Genomic DNA, 25,712 nt, shown 5'->3' with positions numbered 1-25,712 from the left:
TTATCAGTGCTCTAAAAAAGTCACACATTTTTGGGTTCTAGTATAAAGCAGACACTAGAATCCCTTTTTTAAACACTAAAACTGTATTAATAAAGGTAGATAGCACATGATTGTGTACATTCACCAAGTTGCTTTACACATCTGAAGGAACAGTTCTGAAACATGACTAAATGCATAAAAGTTTTAACATGTAACAGAAAATGTTACGCTGATATAGGCAAATGTTTTAGATTCTCACAATAATTGCAGAGTCTTACACAGGCATGTGAAGTATGTCTGAATATTGGATGTCAGATAATTAATATTTTAGTTTGATATTTAGAAATTGTAACAGTGCTGCCACAGGGCCTAAATATATTAACTCACTCAATAAAATGATCACCAAAAATGAGCTACAGAAACACAAAAAAACAGATTTCTATAGCAAGTTAAAAAAGTCACACACTATGTGTTTATGAGATAAAACACACACAATATTTCTTTTGCTGAAAAGTTATTCTTTAGCATCAAACTTTTTTCCGTACTTCATAAATGCACTTTTTCCCATGAGAAACACCTATCATACGACTTTAAAGGAGATGTTTCTATTCAGAACAAACTCCCCTCTCCCAAATTCATAACCAACCAACATACAAAAATCAGCGTAATGGTAAATATGTAGTAACTCCTAATATATACAGTTATTAAAAGTTTTTCCTAACGAAGTAATTAAAAATAGCCAAGAGATTTCCCAGTAACACTGCTACCACACAGCTGGTAAGTTCTCTCCAGCTAACAGCCAATAATAATGAAAAACCCTGACAAGGAAGTCCCATCCAACAGATGTAATGGGTAACAGTGATAACAGTGGGCTCTTATACATGTTTATAAGACAATATAACCTTCCCCCTCTCCCCACCCCTCAGGAATGTACCTGTTCCATTCTTTTCATTTTTGGCTGCAGCACTTGTCCGCTTTGGAGTACGCTTTTGTTTTTTTGCCAGTGTTCCACTATTGCTATCACTGGGTCTCTTTTGACCTGAATGAGAAAAAAAAAAAAAAAAAAAAAAAAGACAAGATGCCTCAAATATTTCTCCTGCTAACAAGCTATTTGTATAAGCAACAAAGAAATTTAAAGCCAGAAGATGAAACAAACCAGTACTTTTTAGCAAAGGAACACCAGACTTAAGACAACTTCAGAAATCGTTACAGCAGAGCATGACTTTTCACAGGAGATGCTCACCTTTCTCTCCAATCTCTCTCTCTTGCACGGCTATACTACAGTTGCTTGATGTAGTACTGGCTTCAAATCCATTAGCAGACTCGCTTTCACAGAGACCTTCTTGAGACTCTTCTGCCACACTGTCGACTTCAATAGTCACATCACTTTCACTCTTGATACTGCGTGATTCGTCCTGACTAAGGGTAAGAGGCGAGGCCACTGAAAAGCTTGACTGGACGGCAGGGGCTAAGGCAGATGGATTTGAATTTGAAGCATTAGGGTCTGGCTTTTCTGATACTGTATCTTCGCTACTGCTCTTCTCCTTTTCATCCAAGTCATCCAAGTCTACTTCATGGCAGAGCAAAGTTTCGGGACCAATCTGAGGCATTGCATCATCCTCATCTTTTAAGGGAACATTCTCGTTTTCTTCAGATGCATGTTCAAAGTTCTCATTCCTCAGCTCTTGACCATGCTGAACCGATTCCGCCACCAGGGATGGCATTTCCTCATTTTCAGTTCTGAGGGACTCTTCAGCATTCAGTCCTCTACATTCCTCTGCTCCAGTACATTCATTGGTCCTCTCTTCAGATACGATATTTGGCACTTCCATCTCACTCTCTCGTCTATTTCTTTTCTCAGGCGATGCCTGTTCCAAAGTTTTCCTTTTCAAAAGCTTCTTATCTTTTGTAGAAGGTTCTGTTTCACTTTCAGTAGTGCTGGAAATTTCTTTACAGTCCAAGGAAGACATGTCTAATCTTTCAGGTTCTGTAAGAGATTCATTTGCCACCTCTTCTTGACTTCCTGGTGAAATCTTTGCATTCTCTAAACAGGGATCTTTTGTCTTGCTCCTTCTGCCTTTTCCTTTAGGTGATTTTTCAGCCTCTCTCTTGATTTCTTCTATTTGTTCTGTTTTATTCCCAAAAATCTGAACAATTTGTTCACTTTCTTCAACCTCTAGTTTCAGTGTTTCTAATGGCTGTACTTGAGTCCTGTCATTTTCTTTCAATGCATGAGGAATCTTTGGGTTTTCTTCATCTAGCTTCTCATCATGTAGTTTTTCACTTTTTTCCAGTTCTGAAGTTTCTGGACAAAGTTCTTCATTCAAATTCTTTTCAGAGGATTCATCTGCTTCACTGTCAGATGAGCCAGAGTCTGCAAAAATTTTTTTAAAAAGGAAGGAAACAGCACCCTAAATCATCAATTTTAGCACAATTTCTTTTTTCAACCACATAAAAGCTTTTTTTTCAGTGACCTATGGTATTAACATCAAGGTATAATAAAAATTTTCAAACTTAAAAATTCTGTGTTATTTAACACACTAAAGTTTTCATTTCCTCCTCAATAGTTTTATGAAACTACAACAGTAGTAGCACTTGTACTATTTCCCAAATAAGCCAATATAAACAAATTACAGTTTATAGTAGCAAAAATACTTTTTACAGATTCTCATGATCTACCTGGGGATAATGCCTCCCCCACCAACACTACAAATACAAACCCCAAGCCTCCGCCCCTCCACGCACCTCCAAAACAGAAAAAAACCAAAACCCTTCCACATCACAATATGGACATTTCATTGCTAAACTATTGTACGAATCACGCACCATATACAGAGCAAGCATTGTTAAGTTACCAGAAGTTATTCAGGGACCTGTACTAGAAGGAGACAGTGATTTCACTTCAGTTCTTGTTCACAGAGGCTTAGAAATACCAAAAATATTGCTGTCATTTGTATATAATTAACAGCTCTGATGGATGATGTAGTACTGAGGTTGACGACTTAATTACCACAATAAAGGCTATCATTATACCACTAGATTTGGTCTGTTCAGGATTAGAACTGAAAGGCTCTGGCTAAAGAATACACAATGACTTGCACAGTCATTTCCATGCCATAGCTCTTCTGTGAGCAAACTGTGCTCCTCAGCAGTGTCAGCTCAACTACTTCCTCAATAAAATCCACAGGGAGAGAGGGGGGGGAAAAAAAGTAGCAAAAATCAAAGCTCTTTTCAAAAAGGTACTAAAAAAACCCTCAAAAGCATACACAGGACTGAGATCACTCACCGTTTGATCCTCTATCAGAATCAAACATTCCTGAGCTACGTCTCGTCTGCCTGCGAGGTGTTGCTAAAATCAAAATCGAAAGTATTAATTTTTACAGAGTAAAATCTGCACCAAAAATGGTTTTATTATATTGCTTGTTCACTGGCTAGTTAGGTAGGACTTTAAAGCTGCTGACAGCACCGTGTTCGCTGCAGTTGTCATATTAATGCACCGCATTACATCACTGTTTACATGCACTTCCATGCCAGAACACGAGTGCACCAGATGTACCTTCTGTTCCATTTGGTAATGGTGAGGAATCTGACAAGTTGTTCCGTGCACTTCTGGCTCCTGATTTACCTTCACTATTAGGTGTTTTGGATAAACTGCAAGATGTGTTTGATGGAAGAGTAGATTTCAGAGGGGGTCGCCCACGCTTTGATTTTTGTTTCTCCTCATCCTTCTTCTCATCCTTTTCACTGTCTTCTTTATTCTGAGGGGAAAACAATGAATTTTCATTAACACGTTTCACTGCTGATTCTCAAACCTTTCCTCCTTTTGCTTTACACTTCTATTAAAAAAGAGGACTGTGGACTGAATAACTTTTTTTAAATAAGGAACAGTGATAGTCCTTAAATACTGTACTACAAAAAAAACTTAATGAAATAACCATTACTTTAGTTTTTTTCTTCTGTTTTCTCTTTGGTCCTCCTTTGTCCACAGGCCAGATAATCCTATCAGCTTTCACCCATTCATCGTATCTAAAAGTAAATATCAACATACTGTTATTCCTGCATATAAAGAAGTTGTTTGCAATTCAAGGATTGAAAGCCTGAGTTACAAAAAATGTTTATTAAGGAGAAGTAGGAAAGCAGAGCATATATTACAAACACATGAAGTATCTTGCATTAGAAAGATGAATTACATTTCTAACCAATAAAAAAAAATTATGGGATGGGGGAATGGAGGTGCAAACTGTTTCTTGCTAGCATAGCACTAGAACTCAGGGGAGAGTCAGCTATAAAGTTTGTCAATCATTTCACATCATATACAAAAGGCAGTTTTCACCACGCTATGCCTCAACAGTAAAATATACTTTTTTTTAAAAAAAGTTTTTAAATTATAGCAACAAACTGTATAAGCACAAATACGCTACTAGTGCTCCTCAAAATCTCCCGAGTTATTAATAAGGTAAAGGGACACATTTAAGTATTGGGGAATACCCCCCCTCCCCCAACTTTATGTTGCATCAAAGAAATTTGCTTAGTTTACTTAGAAATGTATGGATTTGGAACACCTCAAGTTATGTATCAGAAGTGTTCTATTTTTAAAAATTTTGTGATATTTTTGTCTACATAATCACAATGCTCTTAAGAACAACAACAAGAAAAGCCGTTTCTACAGCAGTATTCAATATAAAGCACAGCTGCCAAGAGAACCATTTGATGAATTTTTTTCTGTAGTTCTTTGTTGCTTAGCTCTCTCCTACCCTTTCTACATGTAAGGAATGTTCTTTATAATCACAGTTAACATTCAATAAAAGAAAAAATTTTGTTGGCCAAATATCAGTGCTAGATACACTTAGCTGTAGATATTATCACCATTATCAATGACTCCCTTAAATAAAAAAGTCTGATAGTGATAGCTGAGACAATAAATTATGGGGATACTCCTGTGAGGAGTGAGGATTACTCACTTTAAGCCAGATAGAAACTTGGAAACATGCAAGTAAGTATATTCTGAGATTTCAATGCAAAAGTGTCATACCCTGAACAAATTTACTAACACTGAAAAGTGTAATAGAGTCAGATCCTGTTATCATGTTGACAATTCAATTCAGAGCAAAAGTCACTGATCATCTTTCTCTTTTTTTTCTTAAAACAAAAATTCTTTTGCAAATAATCCTTTCAACAAGCAAAGAAATGAAAGGCAATTTGTTATCCTCACCTTACATTCCAACCGTAGTAATGAACTAAATATAAAACTTCTCCATCATCAATTTCTGTGCTTTTAATACTAGCTTCATAAATTTTTTGAGTCTTTCCACGTCCATATTTTACTTTCACTTTGGTTCCAGTCAGGCAGGGTTCTGCATCCTCCTCATCCTCTTCACCTTCTGATTCTCCTTTGTTCTCAATTTCCTCCCTGCAGTAAAGTGTATTTAAAATGCCCACTAATCAGTGACAAAGTTTTAACATTCATCTAGCTAGCATAGCCAAAAGAAAAAATGAGAAGGTATTGTCTTGCAGCCTTTCTGCATCCTGCACTGCCTCCAGCTTGGACACAGCTTTTTAAATCAAGAATAAGACTTAGAGAGAATAGGGTTAATTGCCAAAAATATCCAGAAAAATTATACTGTATTTTAAATGCAATTTATTAGGTGTACAAGTACCTCAAACTTTAAAGTTAATTAATATTTTGATAATACAAAAAGAGGAATAAGTTAACTTAGTGTTTGGCTCCTAAATAAGACAGGAAGAACCAACTTCAGTTTTTAAAATAGATTTGAATTTGACACACTATTTAAAAAAAAAAAAAAAAAAAAATCTTTCTTCTATACTTTATAGGCTACAGTTTACTAACAGTGCACAAAAGTTTGAGTCACCATCATAGTGGACCTCTCATAGACACAAACACCATTCCATTGAAAAAAAAAGGTTGATTACAACAGTCTTTAACCAAGATTAGAAGTGTCTACACAGCTCTTATAGCTGTAATAAGAGGTAGATATAGCTAATATCTAATATTTAAACATTCTGCTTAAACATATTTTCAAGAATTACAATCTAACCTATTTTTACCTAGACTTCTCTCCCTATTTCAGGGTGAATTTAGCATAATGTCAAAGCTAAACTACAAAAAAGTCACTAAGAAAGAAAATACTGAAGGAAAATACTGCTAGCCTTCAATGAAAGATGAACTATCTTCTTGTGGCAAACAATTAAAAGAAAGAGGACAAGCACCATCAGCACCATTTAAAGAAATCTCTTTGATGCCTTAGTCATCTGACATACCTCTGCTACCTGCTGCACTCAGGTAGTGAGGTAGTACTCAGTGTACCCAGACACTCATTTGGGGCATTTCTGCATGGCAAGATTACTTTTTTTGGACTGCACAATGACACTTTCTTTAAAGTGTTGTTTCTTCCCACTCCTCAAAGCTCTTTAGCAGAAAATATGCAATACCACTATCAGGCTTTCTTCAGTATCAACTTGCGTCCACACCACTTAGCCACATGGACAAGAAAAACAAGGTAGAAAAACTAGCTTAAACAGGTAAGACACTGCCCTTGACCACAGACAAAATTAGCTAAGAGGTCTACTCTGCTAATAAGTCACCTACTCAAAACTCGTTTGCAACCAGGACTATAAATCCAATGCAGCTTGTCAAGTTTAGTCTCTTGATGCTATTTTCCCTCTGCCCTTCCATGTCTCTCCATCCCCTCCTCTTCAACCTACCTCTAGTTTTCATTCAAACTCCCTCTTTCCTTCACCTTTGCTTTATTAGCTGATCCCCTTCCTGCCTGCCTACAAATATATCAAGTAACAATAAAAACAAGCAAGCTGTAGGTTCACCGGCCATCAGTAAGCACTTAAACTAAAGCACAGGAGAAGAGGAGCTCTCTTTTCCATTTATATTTCAATTGCCCAGAACAATCTGCCCAAACAGTTGCTCACCATCCATACAGCACCTGGCATACTTACAGCCTGGTCTACTTGGTGTTTGCATGTACCAGTGTGATAAAACACCAACACGACCTTGGCAAGACCTTCAAGAACATGAAAGTGAAAAATGCTATCTGGCGTCTACCAGAAGAAGATGCTTCCATAAAGTACAGCAGACTCTACAAGCTTGAAATAAAATTTTCCCTTTCCTGTCTGGCTGAGTGAATTAGGTTACCAATTTCCACATTTTAGTTGGTAAGATCTCCAACTCTGTATACTCCTGCTTGGAGTATGGCTCAACCATGACACAGACATACTCGTAAGAAGGTGATACAAGTTAATGTTTACCTCTCTCTCTGCCTCTCTTCCTCTTCGTCTGATTCTTTATCAGAATCCTCCTGTTTTTTGATTTTTTTCTCTTTTTGCTTTGGTGTACTTTTTCTCCCTAGCGGAGTTTCATTTTCTTTCTTTTCCGCATTCTCAGGTGTTTCCTCTATATCTTTGTTTTCTTTGTTGCTGTCTTTTAATTTGTCTTGTGTTTTATCCTCTTCACTATCTTTTTTAGCAGGGGTTGCATCACGGGCAAGTCGTCTTCGTCCCTAGAACAGAAATAAGATCAGTTTAATGGCTCCTGTCCATTGTTCTCTGTATAGCCTCTCAAAATCTCAGCTAAACTGTTGTAATAGTAAACATACTATTCCTGTACAGAAGAAAGGCTGGAGATAACACCAAAAGGCAAAATATTCTAAAACCTTAAGATAATAGCTTAAAGTCTTGTTATTAAGGAAAAAAGCTAAATAAAGCCATTCTGCTTGGTTTAGAATAAAGGGGACGAGCTTCTGGTTAACTTGGGGGGGATTTCAGGACATTCATTTGGACCTGTAAGGTCTGTTGCTCTGAGAGAAAGGGACAAAATGCCTTGCTCAACTACAGCAATAGCATTAATGAAAAGTGCTTGTATAGGACTACTGAGAGAAGGCATCTTCCTTTCGGCACCTTCAATCCTGGTAAGTTTTTCTAAAGCTGACAAATCAACAGGTGGCTGAGTATCATGTTTTTAGAAGGTTCTTTGAATAGCCGGACAATTGCTGTCTGGGACTATCTGTGACTGGTTCTTGGGGATCTAGTACAGGCTTATCATTTTACTATTAAAAGTCTCTTGACAGGGTCATTGCTTTGTATCAAAACATTTAAAATAAATTATGAATGCAAGATGAATTATCTAGAGGCCATCCAAAGACAATAGTAATGAAGGCCCTATAATAATTAAAATGTACAGTAGCTTTATGGTAAATATTTTGGAAAAATAATTGTTCAGAAATAGATAGCTGGTGACTGGATAAATAAAGTAATAAAATACATAACCAAAGAATATTTAATTATTAACAAATTAACATAGCCAATGATGACTAAGACAAAAATTTCTTCCATTTCTTTACCCTCTCACTAGTTTTGTCCAAAACCAAAACATAAATGAACAAACTAACAACAAAGCTAATGTCATGCCAGGAAGTTCATTAAGGCTGGTACAGCTTGGAAAAACCACTTACAGTTAGACAGACATATAATACATAATACAGATCTAAACTTGTGTTTACACTGTGTCTTTTCATATATTAATTTAAATGGCCATACGCTTGCTTGAAAAGCTGGTTTGCAAGAAATACTTTAATAGAATTACATTTTAGTTGAACAGAATCCTTATAACTTGAACAATTTAAAAAGTAGCAATTCCTTTTCCTTCAGTAATCATACTCTATTAAGGAACACAAAATGTCCTTTTAGCAGAATTAACAGGAGTGCTACAGAGTCATATTCAAATACCTTAAAAGTATTCTTGTACTCTCCACCAGGTTCAGTATTCTCTAGCTGATGCACTGGTCTTATCTATGTAACTACTAGTACAACCCTCACCACTACAGCATTCAAAGACAAAGGAAGACAAAACTTAAGCGTTCCTCCCTCTCCTTTTGTTTACATGCTGTAAAATTGTGTTTCCATTATTAAAAGTAGAGCTATTGTGGTAAGAACCAACTCAGAGAAATGGGTCTTCCTTTGATTCTTAAAGTTGTAGTAGTCCCTTGAAATTCCTGCTTCTTGCTAGAAAGCTCCAGATTCCACATGCCTGTGGAAATTCTCACCCACAACCAAGACTGTCTTGCTGAGCTTCACTCTTCTGGTGGTATACAGGTCTCAAGTCATCCCTGAATCAAAACATGCCTGACATCCAACACAGCCTGAGCAAATCCCATGGACAGTTTAGAATATGAAGAAATAATCAAAACTGATTCTATTCAGGTAGAACATAATTAACAGTTAACACCAACTCTGTGTTCACAGAACCCTGTCCTACGCTCGTACAAGTACATCAATTCAAACGTACAATCACTCCACAAGGGAAAACTCATTATGTAAACTGTTCACTATACAAAGGGGTTTTGTTAAGTACTAAACAGAAATCAGTTCAAACCACTTACCCTGGGGGATCTTAGTTCTATTTCTTCTTTTTCACTTTCACTGCTGGAATAATTTTCTTCTGCTTCTTTTTTAACTTCTGTTGGGGGCATTTTTTGTTCCTCTTTTACACTTTCCTCCATTGGTTCCACGTGTTTCTGTATGTCTTCTACCACTTTTGGTTCATTGTGATGGATGGTCCTAAACTGAATATTTGCAGAACGGCAGTACTCTTCAAAACCATAAAGATACCTATAGATACACATAAAGTTTCATTTATATTTCACATTTCATTTTCTATTTATTGAAGTGCATAAAACCTATTTTCTGTCTCACAGAAAATCAAGATGAACAGTAACTTCAGGGAAAGAAAAAAACACCACAAAAGAAACTCAAATAAACAAAAAATAAAATGCCAGAGAAGACTGTGAAATGAAACAATTATGCACACAAGTCAAATGGTGAGAAAGAATACACACAGGTGCTTCCCACAATTTTAACTTCATCCCCATCTGATTAAGAATTCATGACAGTAAAGCCTAAGAACATGTACACCGTTTTCCAAATGCGCCACAACAGCTAAAATCAGCCTAGTATTAGAATATGGGCATAGAAACAAGTTACCACACGGTAACAAACTGCCATGCATCAGCTTGTTCTCTGGTAACTGCCTGTGTGCACACTCTAATCCAGTTATAGGTGAGAGAAATATGAACTAGCTTATTCCTCAAAGAATAAATATGTAAGTTACAACATGCTATCATGTGTCCATACAAAAATTATTTCCACTGTATCAGCAACCTAGTATAGATTTACCAATTACTCTTATGACAAATACTCTTCTCTGTAAAATACAGACCTTAGATATGTGCCCAGTTCAAATCCCACTGAAGATAGTCTGAATATTTTCATCTTCATCAACATTAACATGAGTTGAGTCATTAGTCATCCCTATTCAATCAGTCAAATTTCCTTAGGTTCGAGTCAAGAGAACCTCATTCTTCCCTTTTACTCAAAAAGCCCAATTGTTTCTTGTCAAACTTCCAGGAGAATAAATAATAAAAATAATCTTTATTTAGAAAATGAGCTTGAGAAGTGTCATTCCTAAAAGGTTTCCATTTCAAAAGTTAAAACATAACTGAAAACCAGGGGTCAGAATAAAAAGATTTATGCATTTCTTTATTACAAGCAGCAATTTTACTATTAATATTATCATATCCACCACTGCAATATACATAGTTATGCCCTAAAGCCATTATTCTACAGATTCCACAAAGATGATACTTAAATATGCAGTCTGTAACATGTAAATTGCAAAGCTGAATTTGCCAATGCCTTTTTATAAATTTCATCATTGTACTCTGAAACGGCATCATCAAATACTGAAAGTGAATGCTTCTTGGTAAGAAAATGAGCTGAATTCTAATTATTAAAATGAGCAGAATTTTAATTATTAGTGCACCAGGAACTTACGCAGCACTGAGCACTTCCTTTACTCAGCGTTTCAATCCTCAGCACTGGAAAATGCTCAGAACTGCTCATTAGCTGAAGAATGTCAATTACCGTTTCACTAAACTATCAAAAATTGCTTGAGTATTGTACATGCTACTAAAAAAGGAAACATGTTTTCACCATTATACAATACGAGAACTTACTTTCTATAAGCAGTTTTTACATTGTAGGAAGCAGCAGAGTTCAAAATAGGAATGCCAAGGTCCATATAAATTTGCTTCCATACAGCACCACTCTCAATCTTTGGGGGGAAAAAAAAGAAAAAAAAAAAAAAGGAAGTTTTCAGGTTTTATTAAACAAGAACATTAAGGAATAACATCTAACACAGACACAAGCCACAACCTTTAAGAACAAAAAGACGTTTTTAGATCAGGAAACATCCGGCACTTACATTGTCACACCCACCCTGCTGATACACCAGTCTAAAAAGTTTGAAGAGATTAAGGTCCTTGTAGCCCAAAACAGGTGGTTTATTGATAGGAGTACCTAAATAAAACAAAAGCAGAAATAAAAAGTTATCACACAGAACAGCAAACTGCTGCTTCCATTCCTTTACCACACATTTGATTACTAATAGCTTTCTACATTTTAAAATCTGCATTTAATATTTAATAAGATGTCATTAGTCAGTAGTTTCCAACCACCAGTTAAGGCTTCACCCTCTTTTGACTGCATCACATATTTCTGGGTGGTTTATTAGCATACTGGCACCAGCTGCTTTATTACTGTGATTCCTCGACCTCTTTTTCAGATTTGTGCAATAACCCCCATCCAATTGGCTGCATCCCACTGTTCCTCTCTTGAGCCAGGGGAGAGCCAGAACTGCAGCAAGCTCTACAGAAAGCCTGAATGCTGGAATATAGCAGTGTGCTAAGAGATTAACTCAAAACACTGCGGTCTGAAAGGAATGGGGAAGAAGCAGAAATGTTGGGTTAGAAAAAGTTAAGCAGGCAAATTGTCAGAATGTAAAAAAGCATAAAGCTCTAACAGGACATGAATATTTGGGACAGTTCTGGGAAAAAGAGAGAACTCAAATAAGATGAGTGGCAGTGATATAAAGAACAATAATTAATTGCAAAAGAAGAAACCAAAAGTGACTTGGGGCAAGTGGAATACGTAGACAGTATTCCTCCCAGCAAGGAGAATATCAAATCTCTTCCCTGCTACTTCTCATCTTCCTTCATATTCATGCAATTATATTTGGAATTATGAAAATAATTTTATAGGACTTTGGGAATACTGTCATGATTACACGAATCATAACATTCACACTGAGAGAAGAGAATGTAGAACAAATCTGGTGGGAACAGAAATCTTGCTGTAAGAACAGAGCGAGGAAAAAACAGACAGGTGGGGGAAAGACGCAGTCCTGACAAAGTCCTGTACATTGCTCAATCAACATACTAGCTTAAAGACCAGCTTCTGGGCTGTGTTTCCAAATTCAGTGCACAAATGCTTTCTTCTTTTGCTTCTACAAGTCCCTGACATCATCCCTACTTGGTTTGTAGGCTAAGAGTGCTTAAGTAAAGGAGTGAGGAAAGAGGAAAACAGAAAAGGGGAAAGAATCAGGCTACTAGAAAAGAAAGAAAATTGTGGATTAGTCCAGCAGCATAGGGTTTGTTTTTTTTTTCTCCTCAACATAGGCTCTTATTCCCCCAAAGTACGTTATGCTCCAGAAACACTGGTTGTGCACAGGAGGCCTCAAAATTATATTGGAAGAACTCAGTATACTTTGCTATAACACACGATCAATTTCTAAACCTGTGATAAGAACTGGCAATATTGAACAGACTTGGAACTGTTCTTTTACTATTCTGTGGTTCAGAACACACCTTGTTAATAGGGATGCAGAACTTCTTTTACAAAGGTAACGTGATTCCCCACCACGCCCCCAGTTTTAAAACACAAGGAAAAAAAAAGGGGTGGGGGGAAGAGAGAGAGTATTCAGACACTACATGCACTTTACATGTTATTCCTAGCTCTGGATATTTCAAACTCAAGTACATCAACATTTGCTGTACTATATGCTGCTACAGAAATTATCATTCAGGTAACTTTTGTCATGGAAAAAGAAAGAAAAAAAAAGTAAAAAGGCAGTAGTTGCACTTCTAATCTACCTCCACCAATGTTATTTCAGAATTAACAGAGTAGTTGAATTGAAATAGCGAGTTTATGAGTAAAATGAATAAACCAAATATACTCGAAAAGATAAAACTCTTTCCAGGCTTAAATACACTAAAAAAAAAGGGTGGGGGTGCAGCTAAGGAACAGAAAACCTTCCATTTTAGTGTCAGTCTCATCACAACTGCAAATGTGAAAGGCTTATGCAACAGCAGTTCTCCCAAGTCAGCAGGTACATCCTGCTCTCTATACATAGCACATGCACTTCCAATATATGTCTTATGCCAGGACTTTAACTATTCCAATTTATAACAGTCTCACCTAATTCTGTAAAGACAGACATTTAAAATATGCTATTTTCTTGTCCTAGCTACTGGATAAAGTAGAATCTTTTAAGTTGTCTCTTCAGGTGAGTATCACTGATACATCTGCGCATGATTAACAGTTGTGCAAGGAGACTTGAAGATGGCACATCTCCCATTCTCTGCTGGTTGAATTTCACCATCCATGAACAGCCTCCTCAGGTTCCAGCCTGAGATTAACAGCAGCAGAGTTCCCAGCCATGGCTGTCACAACAAGAAATCAACCAAGAGCTTATTTAATAGGGATTGTTAACATAAAAAAGATTTTTGTGAAAGCAAAACAAAAACAAAACACCTCAGAGAGGATTTCAGTTTCCTTTGTGCACTGTGCTTCAAAGTACTGGAAGCAGACCTGCCACATGTGAAAATGGGTAGAAGTGTTTTTCCTTGCACCAGACTAGTGGTTATCCTTTTTCACTGACGTAAGAATATACTCGTAATAACATCCATTACATTTAAAAGCAATTTTTAAAAGCCATTATAAAAGTGGTCTAGTTATTAAAAAGAATTATATACTTAAGTAAATAAAAATATTTATAAGTAAATAAAAACAATTTCAGTGTTACCTCTGTCTTCCATAAACTTGTAAAGCTGTTGGAGGAAGTTGTCCCTCTCTTCAGGATCAAGCTCTTCCTCAGGCTGTGAAAACAAATGCAGTCATAATGAAAACATAAAATATGCAAAGTAGCAATTTATTTGTACAAAAGCCTAACAGCAAGAACTAAACCCAAACCACTTCCCATTTGGCCCTGCACCCATGTAACGGCAAAACATGCAGAAAACAAAATTTTCTTGGGAGACGTAAGTGCGCACCTCAGGAGGAGAAAGAAAATGCAGGTCAGGGAAAGCCTCAACCCATGACAGAAAGAATGTTAAGTGTGACCCTCAAAATGAAAACACTAATATACGTAACATATTGTTCTAATACAGAAAAGGTCTGTTATTTACAAGACTGAAGCAATTCACAGGAACTCTGGAATCTTTTTTTTATTTTTTTGTTTGTTTGGATTTTTTTTTGTTTAACTCCTCTTCCTTACCCCAACTACAGCTAAAGCTGCAGAACAATTCTTTCTCCAACCGTTCCTGGTTTTGATGCTCCAGACGGTATTCATTTTGTGATTAAGCTCCAATGCTCAATTTCAGCTCATATTTGAAAACACTTATACAGTCACTTCCATAATTCCCTGAACACATATTTCCATAATTTACTATTATAAATTCCTTAGTTTTACCTTTACAACTTAAATCCTATAGATAAACACTTATGAACTTTATGGCAAGCAGTCCACAGTGTGAAATAAAGATTTTATTTTATTCAGGTGGAAACCATGAAAATAAAGTACATTTATTAGGGGGAGGGAAATAATTTCTACATATTTACACATACTTCATGGAAATCTGAGATGCTTGCAGAGACCGGGGAGGGGGGGAATCTTTTCCCTGCAATGCTTTACGCATGCCACTTTCTTCCTGCCAGCCTGGCAATCATAGGGATTGCTGGTAAGGCAGTTTGCACAAGGAAGACCGCAGCTGTCTTGAAAGAAAGACGTACAGTACATGTCAAAAAAATGCTTCATTACATTATTAAAAATAATAGAAAAGTGACAAGCAGTTCCAGAAGGAAACCAGAACAGCAATTTCAATTTTCAGTCGTCTCTGCGTTCTGTAAACTTTAAGCTTCAAGGCACTAAGATAGGCAGTGAAATGTAAATGTATATGCTACTGCCTTGTTAACCACAAAACAATCTGCCCAGCATCAGAATGGATTTCAGCCCTGCCTCCTTCAGTGAATTCTGAGCTTCAAAGCCTAACAGGGATCACCCATAATCAGGCAGAGACAATAATTATTTCGTATTTTCCTATTTCTTCTTGGGAAATAATTGGAGGAAATTAAATGAATAATCACAACATTGTACAGCATTGGTTACCATTTGCTCATACTGCATATTATAGGGATTATATAAAGAGAAACAGTTATCTACAGAATTACTATGTTCTTCCAGGTTAACAAATGAATTATTGCTATAGAAACCATAGCTTTTTTCTCTCCATTTAGATTGCAAACCAACTTCAAGATCGAGAAATTTCTACCATGTACTGTAACGTTTACTGATTAAAGGCAATACAACTCAAACAACGCAAAATAAATACATCTAATAACAGTAAACATTCAGAAGTATTTCTGAATAGTTGAATTCAAACCATTTCTTTTATGTGGGCATAATGCCAAACCAAAACTGTAGGTCAGAACAGCAGAAACGTAGGTTAGAAATAGCATTCGTGCAGCCAGAATGTTAACCATTTCACTGATACCAAGTATTTTCAGCTGAAGAAAAGCGAAAAAAAAGAGGAAAAGCTTTTACACACTTACAGGACAAAGGCATAAAACCTGATTGCAATATTCATCCACTTACATGAGAGACATTCTGAATCCTGTACCTCCTTCTCTCTGTTGATGGTATATGAGCTACGTTGCCACCCCTTGACAAAAAGAGTCTGAACCATGACTCAAACCATGGTACCTATGCCAGAGTAGACACCAAATCCTTCTGAGAGGTGCCTTGAATAAGACCTGAATAACTGTCATCAAGGAATAAATCATGTATCCACTATTTCGAAGTCTTTTTTTGCTACTGGCCAAAATGAGAAAGACCAACCCTTCATGGATATGCTTACTGAAACATTAAGATACATGGATTTTTATAAGATGTAATTTTAATCAAGGTTATCTATTTGTAACTGGACATAATGACTTCCCAGGAGAGTCTACTGTTCTGAGTTAGAGTTGGGTTTTATTTTAATTATATCAACCATCATCTAAGCTGCTGTATCAGCATCCTTTAAATCTGTACCCAAAGTGAAGAAAACACCTGAGAAATGTTGATGCCACAACCTGCAATCACCATCAGTGAGTTACTGGACAGATAAAATTCCCAGCATCTCTTTTCAGCAGGCACTGGGGCAACACTGCTACACTCCAAAACTCACTTCTCCTATCCAGACACTTACGCCCATTTTAGATTGGACATAAGTAAGATCACAGTGACAATTTTCAAAATCAGTTTTCTTACGAGACTTCTGTCTCTCCATTTAATTTTTTTCCTATACAGGAGTTGCAAGAAAGGGAGATTGTAGCTACAGGTAAGTCCAAGTGAGAGGCAAAACAATATGAAATTTTTAAGCGGCAGGAGTTCAAAACAGAGACCTTCCTGTTGTTCATCCAACACCCCTAACTATATCTAAGAATCTCCAAGATGCTCTTTTTTGCTTATAATTAGAAAGTTGAAAATTTATGGATTTGAGATTTTTTTTTCCTCCTTTCTGACTAGCAAGTCACATCAATTAGAGAATATTGTAAACAGTAAAACAATGAAATAAACAATAAACACAGCATCTCTGCATAAGGGACACACTCCTTTCCCAACTCAATTTCTTATGCCTTCCAAGTAACACTAACAGTGTTCAAGTATTTTGTAAAATTATTTTCAGAGTAACAACTAGCTAATAAAACCCACAGATACTTATAGAAAACTTGTAACTGGCTTTGCATCATTTTGTTTCAAGCCACTTCGTTTACCATGAGTTTTGCCTCTGTCTTTAGCATGATTTTAAACAAGAATACTGCTCTGTTATCCTGACTCATCCTTTACTCTACAGAAAGATGTTAAACCTTCTGCAGATGCTAACCTGTAGAGCTTAGTGGGAGCACAAAGGATGAAATAGTTTATTTTACAAAACAAAGAATGAATCTCTACTCCCAAGCACATACACCATATACTTAATCAATACCGAGCTGAGGTACCAGGGACAGATCTTTCTTTTATGTTATTTATAGACCGACAAAACCATAAACTCTTCTGTGAAATAAATGCAAGCTAAGAGGAAGAAGAATGTGTACAGGATCTGGAGTTCAGAAGAGTATATGAGCAAGACAAGCTGCGAGAATTAGAGTTAACGTAATTCTGTTGCTTCAGAGTACTTAAATGCATTTTCATCACTTGCATATTTGCTTTCTGATGCCAAGTTTGAACACTAATTAAGGAAATGAAAAGAATTAAACTGATTGCAACACCTTAACAGCTTTCCAGCATGTGGAGATGAAAGTGGTCTTAAAATGTTAATTTCTACCAACAATCAAGGACCAGGAATTCAACCATCCTCAACAATGACTCACTCTAGAGCTGTACCTCAGTTTGCAACTTCTTCACCCCTCTTTGAGGAATATTCTGAGAACACTTGTCAGCATAAACTTGTGAGCAAGAAAGTCTTCATAAGGAACATTTGTGCACAGTAGCCAAAACTCCTACAAATGCATGCGTGCATGAGCAGGATGATTAGCTAATCAATGTTTAGCTATTTTTTAAAAGGCTTTTTTGCATATTACACATCACAGCTGCTTAGGTTGTTGGGTTTTTTTTAATACATGGAAATAAACTGTTTCTGGATACCATGCTTCATTAACTTTGAAATTACTGTATTCCTATATTCAATTCTTAGAGTAATTTTTTTCAATGTTATCATAAAATACACATAGGTTGCAACAGAAATGGACGATTCAGGTATCATTTTATATGGTCTCCCACAACCACTTAGAGAAAAGACTACATAGGAAACAAGAACTAATTTGAAGCAAAATGTAAGTATTTTAATAGATGACTACTGATCATGTGTAGGAATCTCAAGCCTCTTAAAACACATCATGGATTTTATACACTTATCCTTCTTTTATGAACTTACTGCTAATAAAATATAGGGCAATGATTTATCATGATAACTGAAATCCTTGCTTACTTTCAGAATAGGTACATTAGAAAATGCTTCTTGCTTTTTCCCTGCTCAACAATGTAAAGCAACTCTGACTGATATGTTTCTTCATGCTGTTGTGATGGCAAAACCCCTAAAAACTTGAAATGAATGCACATTATTAAACATACTACAGATACATCCTTTAAGTGACTGTCAAAATGAAGACTAAGAGAAAATTCCTTTAAGTATGCACCTGGAGGTGCTACAACTCTTTCTTCAATGAGTGGCATGGAGACCAGCTAGCTGGAATTTTTTCCTGCATGTTTCTTGCATATTTGATTAGGGAGGAGGAAAAGAACAAGGAACTGCCATTAAAATGACACAGATAAGTTGGAAGAGTCTCTCAAAGATGGTGTTATAATCAATTCCATGGGTAAGATAAAAACTCCTTTTTGCAGCTCTTGATATTACAGAAAGATTCAATTTTGAAACTGGCAAAATTCAAACTCTAAAGAACAAATTCCTTCTGCTCTGATCTTATGTGAATGTATCTATTAAGAACACATACTGAAAATATATTTCAAATAACTGCATGTTAAAAATCTTGATTCTTTTGGAATCAGAATGGCCTGCAGGGAGACTGAGAGGCAAAACCAAACGTTGCCTACATATCCCCTTGTAAAATGGGGAGTATTTGATTATTTAATCCTCAGAAACAAATATGTATGACTCCTTCCCTGACAGAACAACCTAAATACAAGCATATACTTGCAGATATATAATCTGATTTTTAATAAAAATCAAGTAATGTTCCAAAGCTTCTATTTTTATGTGGAGATACTGGAGCTTAATTCTTTTTCCTTTTAGCTGCAGTGCATTCTTTGACTGCCAAATGTACCCTCAAAATACAGTTAATTGTCTTATTCTAACATGCTGAAAACTGGATAAGAACCAAAAGCAATATCCAGATTTTTATCTGGTTTCAAACCAATAGCATCATTCTTTAAATTTTCATTTGATAAAGAATCTTCTTCTATAATACCTCCTGATTTTTTCACTTTTTGTGACACAGGCAATATCTGTTCTGTTATTCAAACCTCACATCATGAATGAAAAGTAATCCTGAGTTGCACCATATATTGCAATTATTGCCAAAAATCCAACAATTTGACCATGCTGAGCAATTCAATGTAACACAATCCCTGTTAAATTCAGTCACAAGCAATTTCCACATTTTCCTCCTTCACAGTCAACTCTGGACCAATCAAGCCGGTTACCACCAGCGAGGAGGATTAGCATCTCACCACCACCATATTGGCTCCCACGCCTCAGCTTACAAAAGACATCAAAGAACAACCATGTAAAGCCTGGAAATCTTATTGTATCAATTCTACCATACTCTTAAGATGTCATGAAGGGCAGCACAATTAGACAGACAGTCTGTGTCAAAACAAAGTTACAGATTTTAACCCAGCTCCTGGAAAAATAGTAGGATCTATTATCACCAGCTACAGTAGGTCTCTCTGTTCCATTATAATTATAAAAGATCCTACTTCAGAAAAATAGGATCCTTTCCATTCCCAGAATTAGATTCTTCTGACTGACTTTATGCTCATTATATATTAAGTAGGTCTGTGTCCATTTGATTGATTTAATGAAGGCCTATCATGGCTGGTCAGCAGCTGCCCAGGCCTTCACAGCAAAGCTGCTGTGCATTTCAGACTTGGGGCGGGGGGGGAAGATAATGTTTAAAATCTCCCTCCCATCTCCAGTAATGTAACAATTTGCAGCTCTAAAACAAAAGGTCCACTGAGAATATTCTGGCAGAGGATGGACAGAAGCTATTTTGACCTTGATTATTAAAGGAGAAACTCTACAAAATGTAAAATTCAAGATTTGAGTAATTCAACATTTTCAGTCAAATAAACGCAAGGCAGTATCATTCACTTGTCGATTCTCCTGCAACCGGTATTACTGCCTAAGGGAAAAGAAAAAAGAAATTATGATAAATTCCCTAAATGCTCTCTAATTGTAATATCTAGCATGGCCCACAATTAGAATATGCATCGTAACAGTTGAATCAGGAATTTGATTTAATGGGCTAGAATGACAGTTCTCCTCTGACATAGTCTAAACAGATTAATATCTATCCTCTGCTACATAGCTTCAGCATGAAGATGCTCACCTTATTTTTACATGCCTACTTGTCACCTGGAAATAATGGATTCTACAGCTTTTCCTATCAGCACATCTACCTGTCTGGAATCCTTTGCTTCACTACTCTACATTTAGATTATTCTTTAAAAATAACCTCTATTTCTTTTACAGGAATGCCTTTTTTTTTTTCCTCCTTTCCTCCTTTTTTTTTTAAACCACCAACCTCCCCCTCCCCCTTCTTTGTTTGAAACACACAGTATTTTTATGCAACAGCCATGAAAAATTATATAAAAATGGACACTAGAAAACTAGTATAGCAATCCTTAATTTTTAGTGACTGATATTCTGCAATTTTAACCAACGTTAATACAAACAGACCAATACAGACTGCAACAGTTCACACCCTGCAAAATGTGGCCTATTCAGTCCTTTTCACTGCAAACAGAGGAAAAAACCCAGAGGATTTTATATTCTGCACACATTTATCCTTATATTTATCTAATCATATCATTATTCTCATAGAGACATCTACTCCATTTTCCAGAGCACTGTTATCAAGACATAAAATTAACACCTAAAAATAGATTCTTATTGTCTTTTTTTTTTACCTGGAAAGATCTACCCTGGCTCCATGCTCCACCAGACAATTCCCAGATCAGAAATCTAAGTCAAATCCGCATTCTTAACAACCATGTTAACATTACAGATTAAAACACAGAATCCTTACCTAGGAGCTGCATTCTTTCAAATGTAAAATGGTTTTACTTCCTTTCTATCTAATCTGCCCACTGCCTGGACATATTTCAGCCTGACTTCCAAATATTTGCTCGCTTTCTCTCTCCCTGCACGGCATCCGCAGTTATACGGCATTACTTACATTCTGCTCCATATATATATAAAAAAAAAAATTAAAAAATGAAAAAAAAAATTTAAAAAATCAGACATTACATGAAAGGCAAAGAAAAGAGACAGCCCATTTCAAAGCATCTGGCAAGCCTCCCTCTGGCCGGCGGCCAAGCCTCCGCTCCAGCGCCCGCTCCCGCCGCCCCCCCCCCCCGCGCATGCGCACTACCAACCAACAGTCGGTTGCCGTGGCAACGCTGTAGGCCGCCTGCAAGTATGAACGGCCATTCTGTGTTCGGGCTGACAAAACCGCACGCTGCCGGGGAAGCGAAAGGGAAACGGTGTTTGACCTTCCTCAGAAGACAAACTTCACTCGTTTTTTTTTCCCCCCACCTCTATATAAAGAAAGGAATGTTTCCGAGCGTACTGTGAAAAATCGCACGACGGGAAAAAAAACCAAAAACAACACACAAGCGGAACAAACCTCACACCCCCCCACCCCCTTCTAAATGTAACATCAAGGTTAAAAACAGGTGGCAGAAATAAAAGGCAATTCTGTACAGACGTTTTTGATGCCATGAAGAAACTGGCTAACTTTGTGGAAAAGGAGCCACTCAAAATATTCCAATGCAGAAAAACATACCACTGTTAAACAGTAGAAAGTCCACCCACGTCCCACGTCGTAGCATTCGTAACTGGTAATACTGGTGTTCAGAAAAAAACCCCTAACACTTACAAAGGAAACGCCCGTACTGCTCTTAAACAGTGTCTTAGACACCAAATAGCTTTAACAGGCACTGTGTGAAAAGTGAAAAGCTCACTTTCACTCAGCCTAATACTTTTGCTTTAAAAGTTGTCTTTTATTTTAAGCAAACTACTGTGAAAACCAGTTACTTTTTATATAAGCTACATATTAAATACAAAAGAAAAATACAAAGTCATTTTAATTTACAGTTGGATTGCTACTATTAGGCTTGGCATCAATATTTTTAGTTATGTCTCTCCTTCTGAGCCAGATTCTTTCCTTCACTCTTCTCTGCCTCGAATTCTTTATTTCTGAGATTTGTCTCCAATTTCTGAACTGGAGACTAGAAGGCAATCTGCCACTGCTCACAAACCCCAATAAAGATGACTGGTAGCAAAGGGAAGACGAACAGCTCTGAAAAGACGTTGAAGTGAGTAAGCTACATCCAAGAGTAAAACATTGGAAAGTGCAGGACCTTCAGGCATGCAAGTTACTCAATTATCTTTGAAGAATGACTGAAATTGCCCAGACTTACCACTACTTCTTCGGTTTTCTCTTCTCTTTTTTCTTCCTCTTCATCAGTTTCTGCAGCAGCTCCATCTTCCTCATCGCTGCTAGAGGACTCCAGAATTTCACTTATGTCCATTTTCCAGTTACGAGGAACACCCTTTGTGTTGAGAAACGTGCTGGCCTCCTGTAGCCCTACAGACGAAAGGGCCTGGTTTTACCTCAGCCATAGTATTCACAGTCACAAAGCATTTTTAATTTCCTTTTCACCCTCTTGTAAATTACAATGCCATCTTAAAACAACAATGGAAATACGTGATAAAACAGATACTTCAGTTTTAAACATTCAGTCTACACACTTTACATTTTGAGACACTCAAATTTTAAATCAAGTATCAGTAACTCAAGGATTTGAGAGTTGAGAACATCTATCCCACACAGCATCCAGTTGCTTTCTAGGCATAGATCCCCATGAACACTACTACAATTTACACCTATGTATGTGAACACTACCAAAGATAAGCACCTGTATGTATCCACATATATTCTGTGCAATTGTGAACTGCTCTGTTTCTGTACGAAAGAGACAAACACTAATAAATCTATTCAAAACAAAACAAACCCAGCACAGTTAAATCAAGTACCATGACTTACTTTGTTCCTTTCAAAACATCTTCATGTCTTAAAGTTTAGATTGCAAACAAATGCAAGTATTTTCCTTAAGAGCATTGCCTAAAGAGATGTTACATTAATGTTTGGAACATGGGAAAAATACACTAGTGAATAAGGGAGTGATGGGATGGGAAGAAGTCACACTTGTACAATGGGAATACATCAAATTCTCTTCCCTGAAGAAGTGCTCCAAGGGGAAAAACAACAAAGCAAAATAAACCCAGATAATGCCAAAACATGCCCCCCCAGACACTATAAAAGACTTCAATAAAGAGGAAATCACAAGAATACCCAAAAGAGGGACATATTGCAATGAATCATTCAGTGTGTTGCTGGAGAAGAACGGGCACCAGTTTTTAATAGCTGCTGACAGTCACCTCCAGAAATCTGTCTAAAGTCTTTTTTAAACCATTTCTCCTTAATATTTCTCCTTAACAAATCTTGTGTTTTGAGGTCTGATTGGGAGAAACAACACTAAAAGCTTAAGAATTATTTACATTAAAGTGACAACCTGGCCTTTTACAAGCTCACTAAAAACATGAATTATTGTAGTCACATCATCAATCCATCCAGAAATCAAGTTCTGTAATTACACTTTTAAATCAAACATTAATCACAGGCAGGCTGTTCTAATAAAGTTCACACCTTGCTGCCTGGGTATTTTTAATGTAAAGACAAAGAGTTTTGAGCAACAGCACAAAACTTTGCTTTTAGGGGAGGTAACTGTATACTCCATTGTTCAATGACATTTCAAATACTCTACTTTGAAAATATTCTATTCGCTTCCACTAATTTGGAGTGGATCAAAAGAACGAAATAAAAAAATCAACTGAACAACACTTCTACTATTTTAGTGGAACTTTATTAGAACAACACTGCTATTTTAATAATAAAGCAGCTATATCCAAAGTTTCTCTGATTTACCACATTTAAAATTGTTTGCAAAATATCAAAATATCAGAAATCAACAACCATCACTTTTTAAACACCTAGAATTTATTCTAATTTACCTTTTTTAGGAGAGGACTCAGATTTTGGTAAGTTTTGAACATCTAATTCTTTAATGTCTTTTCTTGCAACCGAATAACTGAAAAAGAATAAAGTTGTGTTATTTTTAAATAACAAAAAGCAAGTGAAGTACGCAATTGACTTAAAAAGAAAAAAGCAATTTCTAAAATTTTCAAGATTTATCATTCATTTTCAAGGTCCATCCTAACAATTAAATGCATAAGGCATTTGTTATTGTATGTCCTAATGCAAGATTCAAAACCAGAGTAAGTTTCCCATCTTTCTTTGAAATTCAGGCACTAAAAGAATCCTTGTAATTAAATGATTAAGAAAAGTTTGTAAAGCTTCTTTGTTTTAAATGTTTAACCTGCACAAATTTGCAAAGGTAAAATACTCTACACAGGCAAAAAACATTTTCTAAATTGAAGATATGCACGTCAATCAACAGTTGTTACCCAAAACAACAATCTAGCTAAGAAGAAACAGGCCCTCCATTTTCAAAATGCATTTTTACTAGCACAGAACAACAGTGAAGCCAAATTCACATATCTGCATTAATAAATACTTGACTCCTATTTTTAAGTTACAAAAGTGGAAGTTGCTCTGTTCTAAAGTTATACTGAATATTCAGTTACTGAATTACTACAATAGAAATGCTAACCAACCTGCAAGGAAAGCCTTACAAGTGAGTTTTATTATAATAAGATTTTTTTTCTTCTTTCATTATTTCAGAAAAACTGGAGTAAAACCTCAGGAATTGGAGGCCGCCATTTTCTGAAGTTAAAGCCATAATACTATGGGGAAAAAAAAAGTAAAACAGAGCAAGTCTGCATGCTTTTCCAATAATATTCTACCTTCAGTATATAAAGAACCAGACTTATCTAGAAGGCTGATGATACAGGTCTAGATTAAGAGGCCGAAATGAATTAAGACTTCAGTTACTTGAAATATGTTTCAGTAACCAAGTACTCACACCCTACTCAAAATCATGGTTATTAAAAAAAAATTTAAAAAAAAATCACAAACTGTTCACTTTGAAAGAAAGAGAGAAAGAGGCGTGACAGTTGACCTTCAGCAAGAAGTTTTCAGTTACAGTATGTTGAGACAGATGCATTAGAAGTAAGGATAAAGAGAAATAAAGGGAAACAGCTTTAAAAAAGTCTTTGTATTCTTTTGAATATATTATTCTGTAGGAAGGACACACATCTCTCTCTCTCCTTCCCCCCCGCCCTTTTTTTGGGTGGTGATCTAATAGGACCCTTCTTTTCCCAGGAATCTTGGTGCTGATTCTGTAGAAATTTTAATTAAATAGTTACTTTACATTCAGTTTTTTTATTAAAAAAGTAGATTAAACACTTTTAACCTTTGCTATTTAAACAGCAATGGACATCTGGGCACTGCAGGTAATGGCTCAAGCAGATACCCAAACTACTACAACAGACACCCATAAAGGTGTAATAATTAAGACATTAAGGGAAATAATTAGAACCAAACCTCACACTTCAAAGAACCACAATCATCTAAAGTGTTAACAGCTGGTTTCCCCCAAAGTTGTTGATTTTTTTTTTTTTTTTTAAATGAGGAAACACCAGAAACTTTACTAATCCAATGAACTCTTATCTGTACACACAATGTAAGGGTGGGCGAGTAAGCACAGAAGACTTTAGCTGGAAATG

The 25,712-nt window shown here is 36.3% G+C and overlaps 1 protein-coding gene across 1 annotated transcript in view; it reads right to left on the bottom strand.

Moving 5' to 3' along the window:
• The window catches only part of ARID4A (AT-rich interaction domain 4A), a gene marked incomplete at both ends in the record, with an annotated part of 49,475 nt that overhangs the window by 1,944 nt on the left and 21,819 nt on the right, over nucleotides 1–25,712 (bottom strand). The window contains 13 exon segments of the mRNA XM_082000954.1: nucleotides 914–1,018; nucleotides 1,223–2,353; nucleotides 3,266–3,328; nucleotides 3,536–3,737; nucleotides 3,921–4,035; nucleotides 5,192–5,389; nucleotides 7,258–7,508; nucleotides 9,387–9,615; nucleotides 11,019–11,116; nucleotides 11,267–11,361; nucleotides 13,925–13,997; nucleotides 22,385–22,551; nucleotides 24,039–24,115. Coding sequence (XP_081857080.1) covers nucleotides 914–1,018; nucleotides 1,223–2,353; nucleotides 3,266–3,328; nucleotides 3,536–3,737; nucleotides 3,921–4,035; nucleotides 5,192–5,389; nucleotides 7,258–7,508; nucleotides 9,387–9,615; nucleotides 11,019–11,116; nucleotides 11,267–11,361; nucleotides 13,925–13,997; nucleotides 22,385–22,551; nucleotides 24,039–24,115 — 2,804 coding nt within the window.

This window comes from Phaethon aethereus, assembly GCF_964289735.1.
Source record: "Phaethon aethereus genome assembly, chromosome: 5".
NCBI lineage: Eukaryota > Metazoa > Chordata > Aves > Phaethontiformes > Phaethontidae > Phaethon > Phaethon aethereus.
The sequence above is the reverse complement of the archived record's forward strand: the minus strand, read 5'-3'. Positions and strand labels throughout refer to the sequence as shown.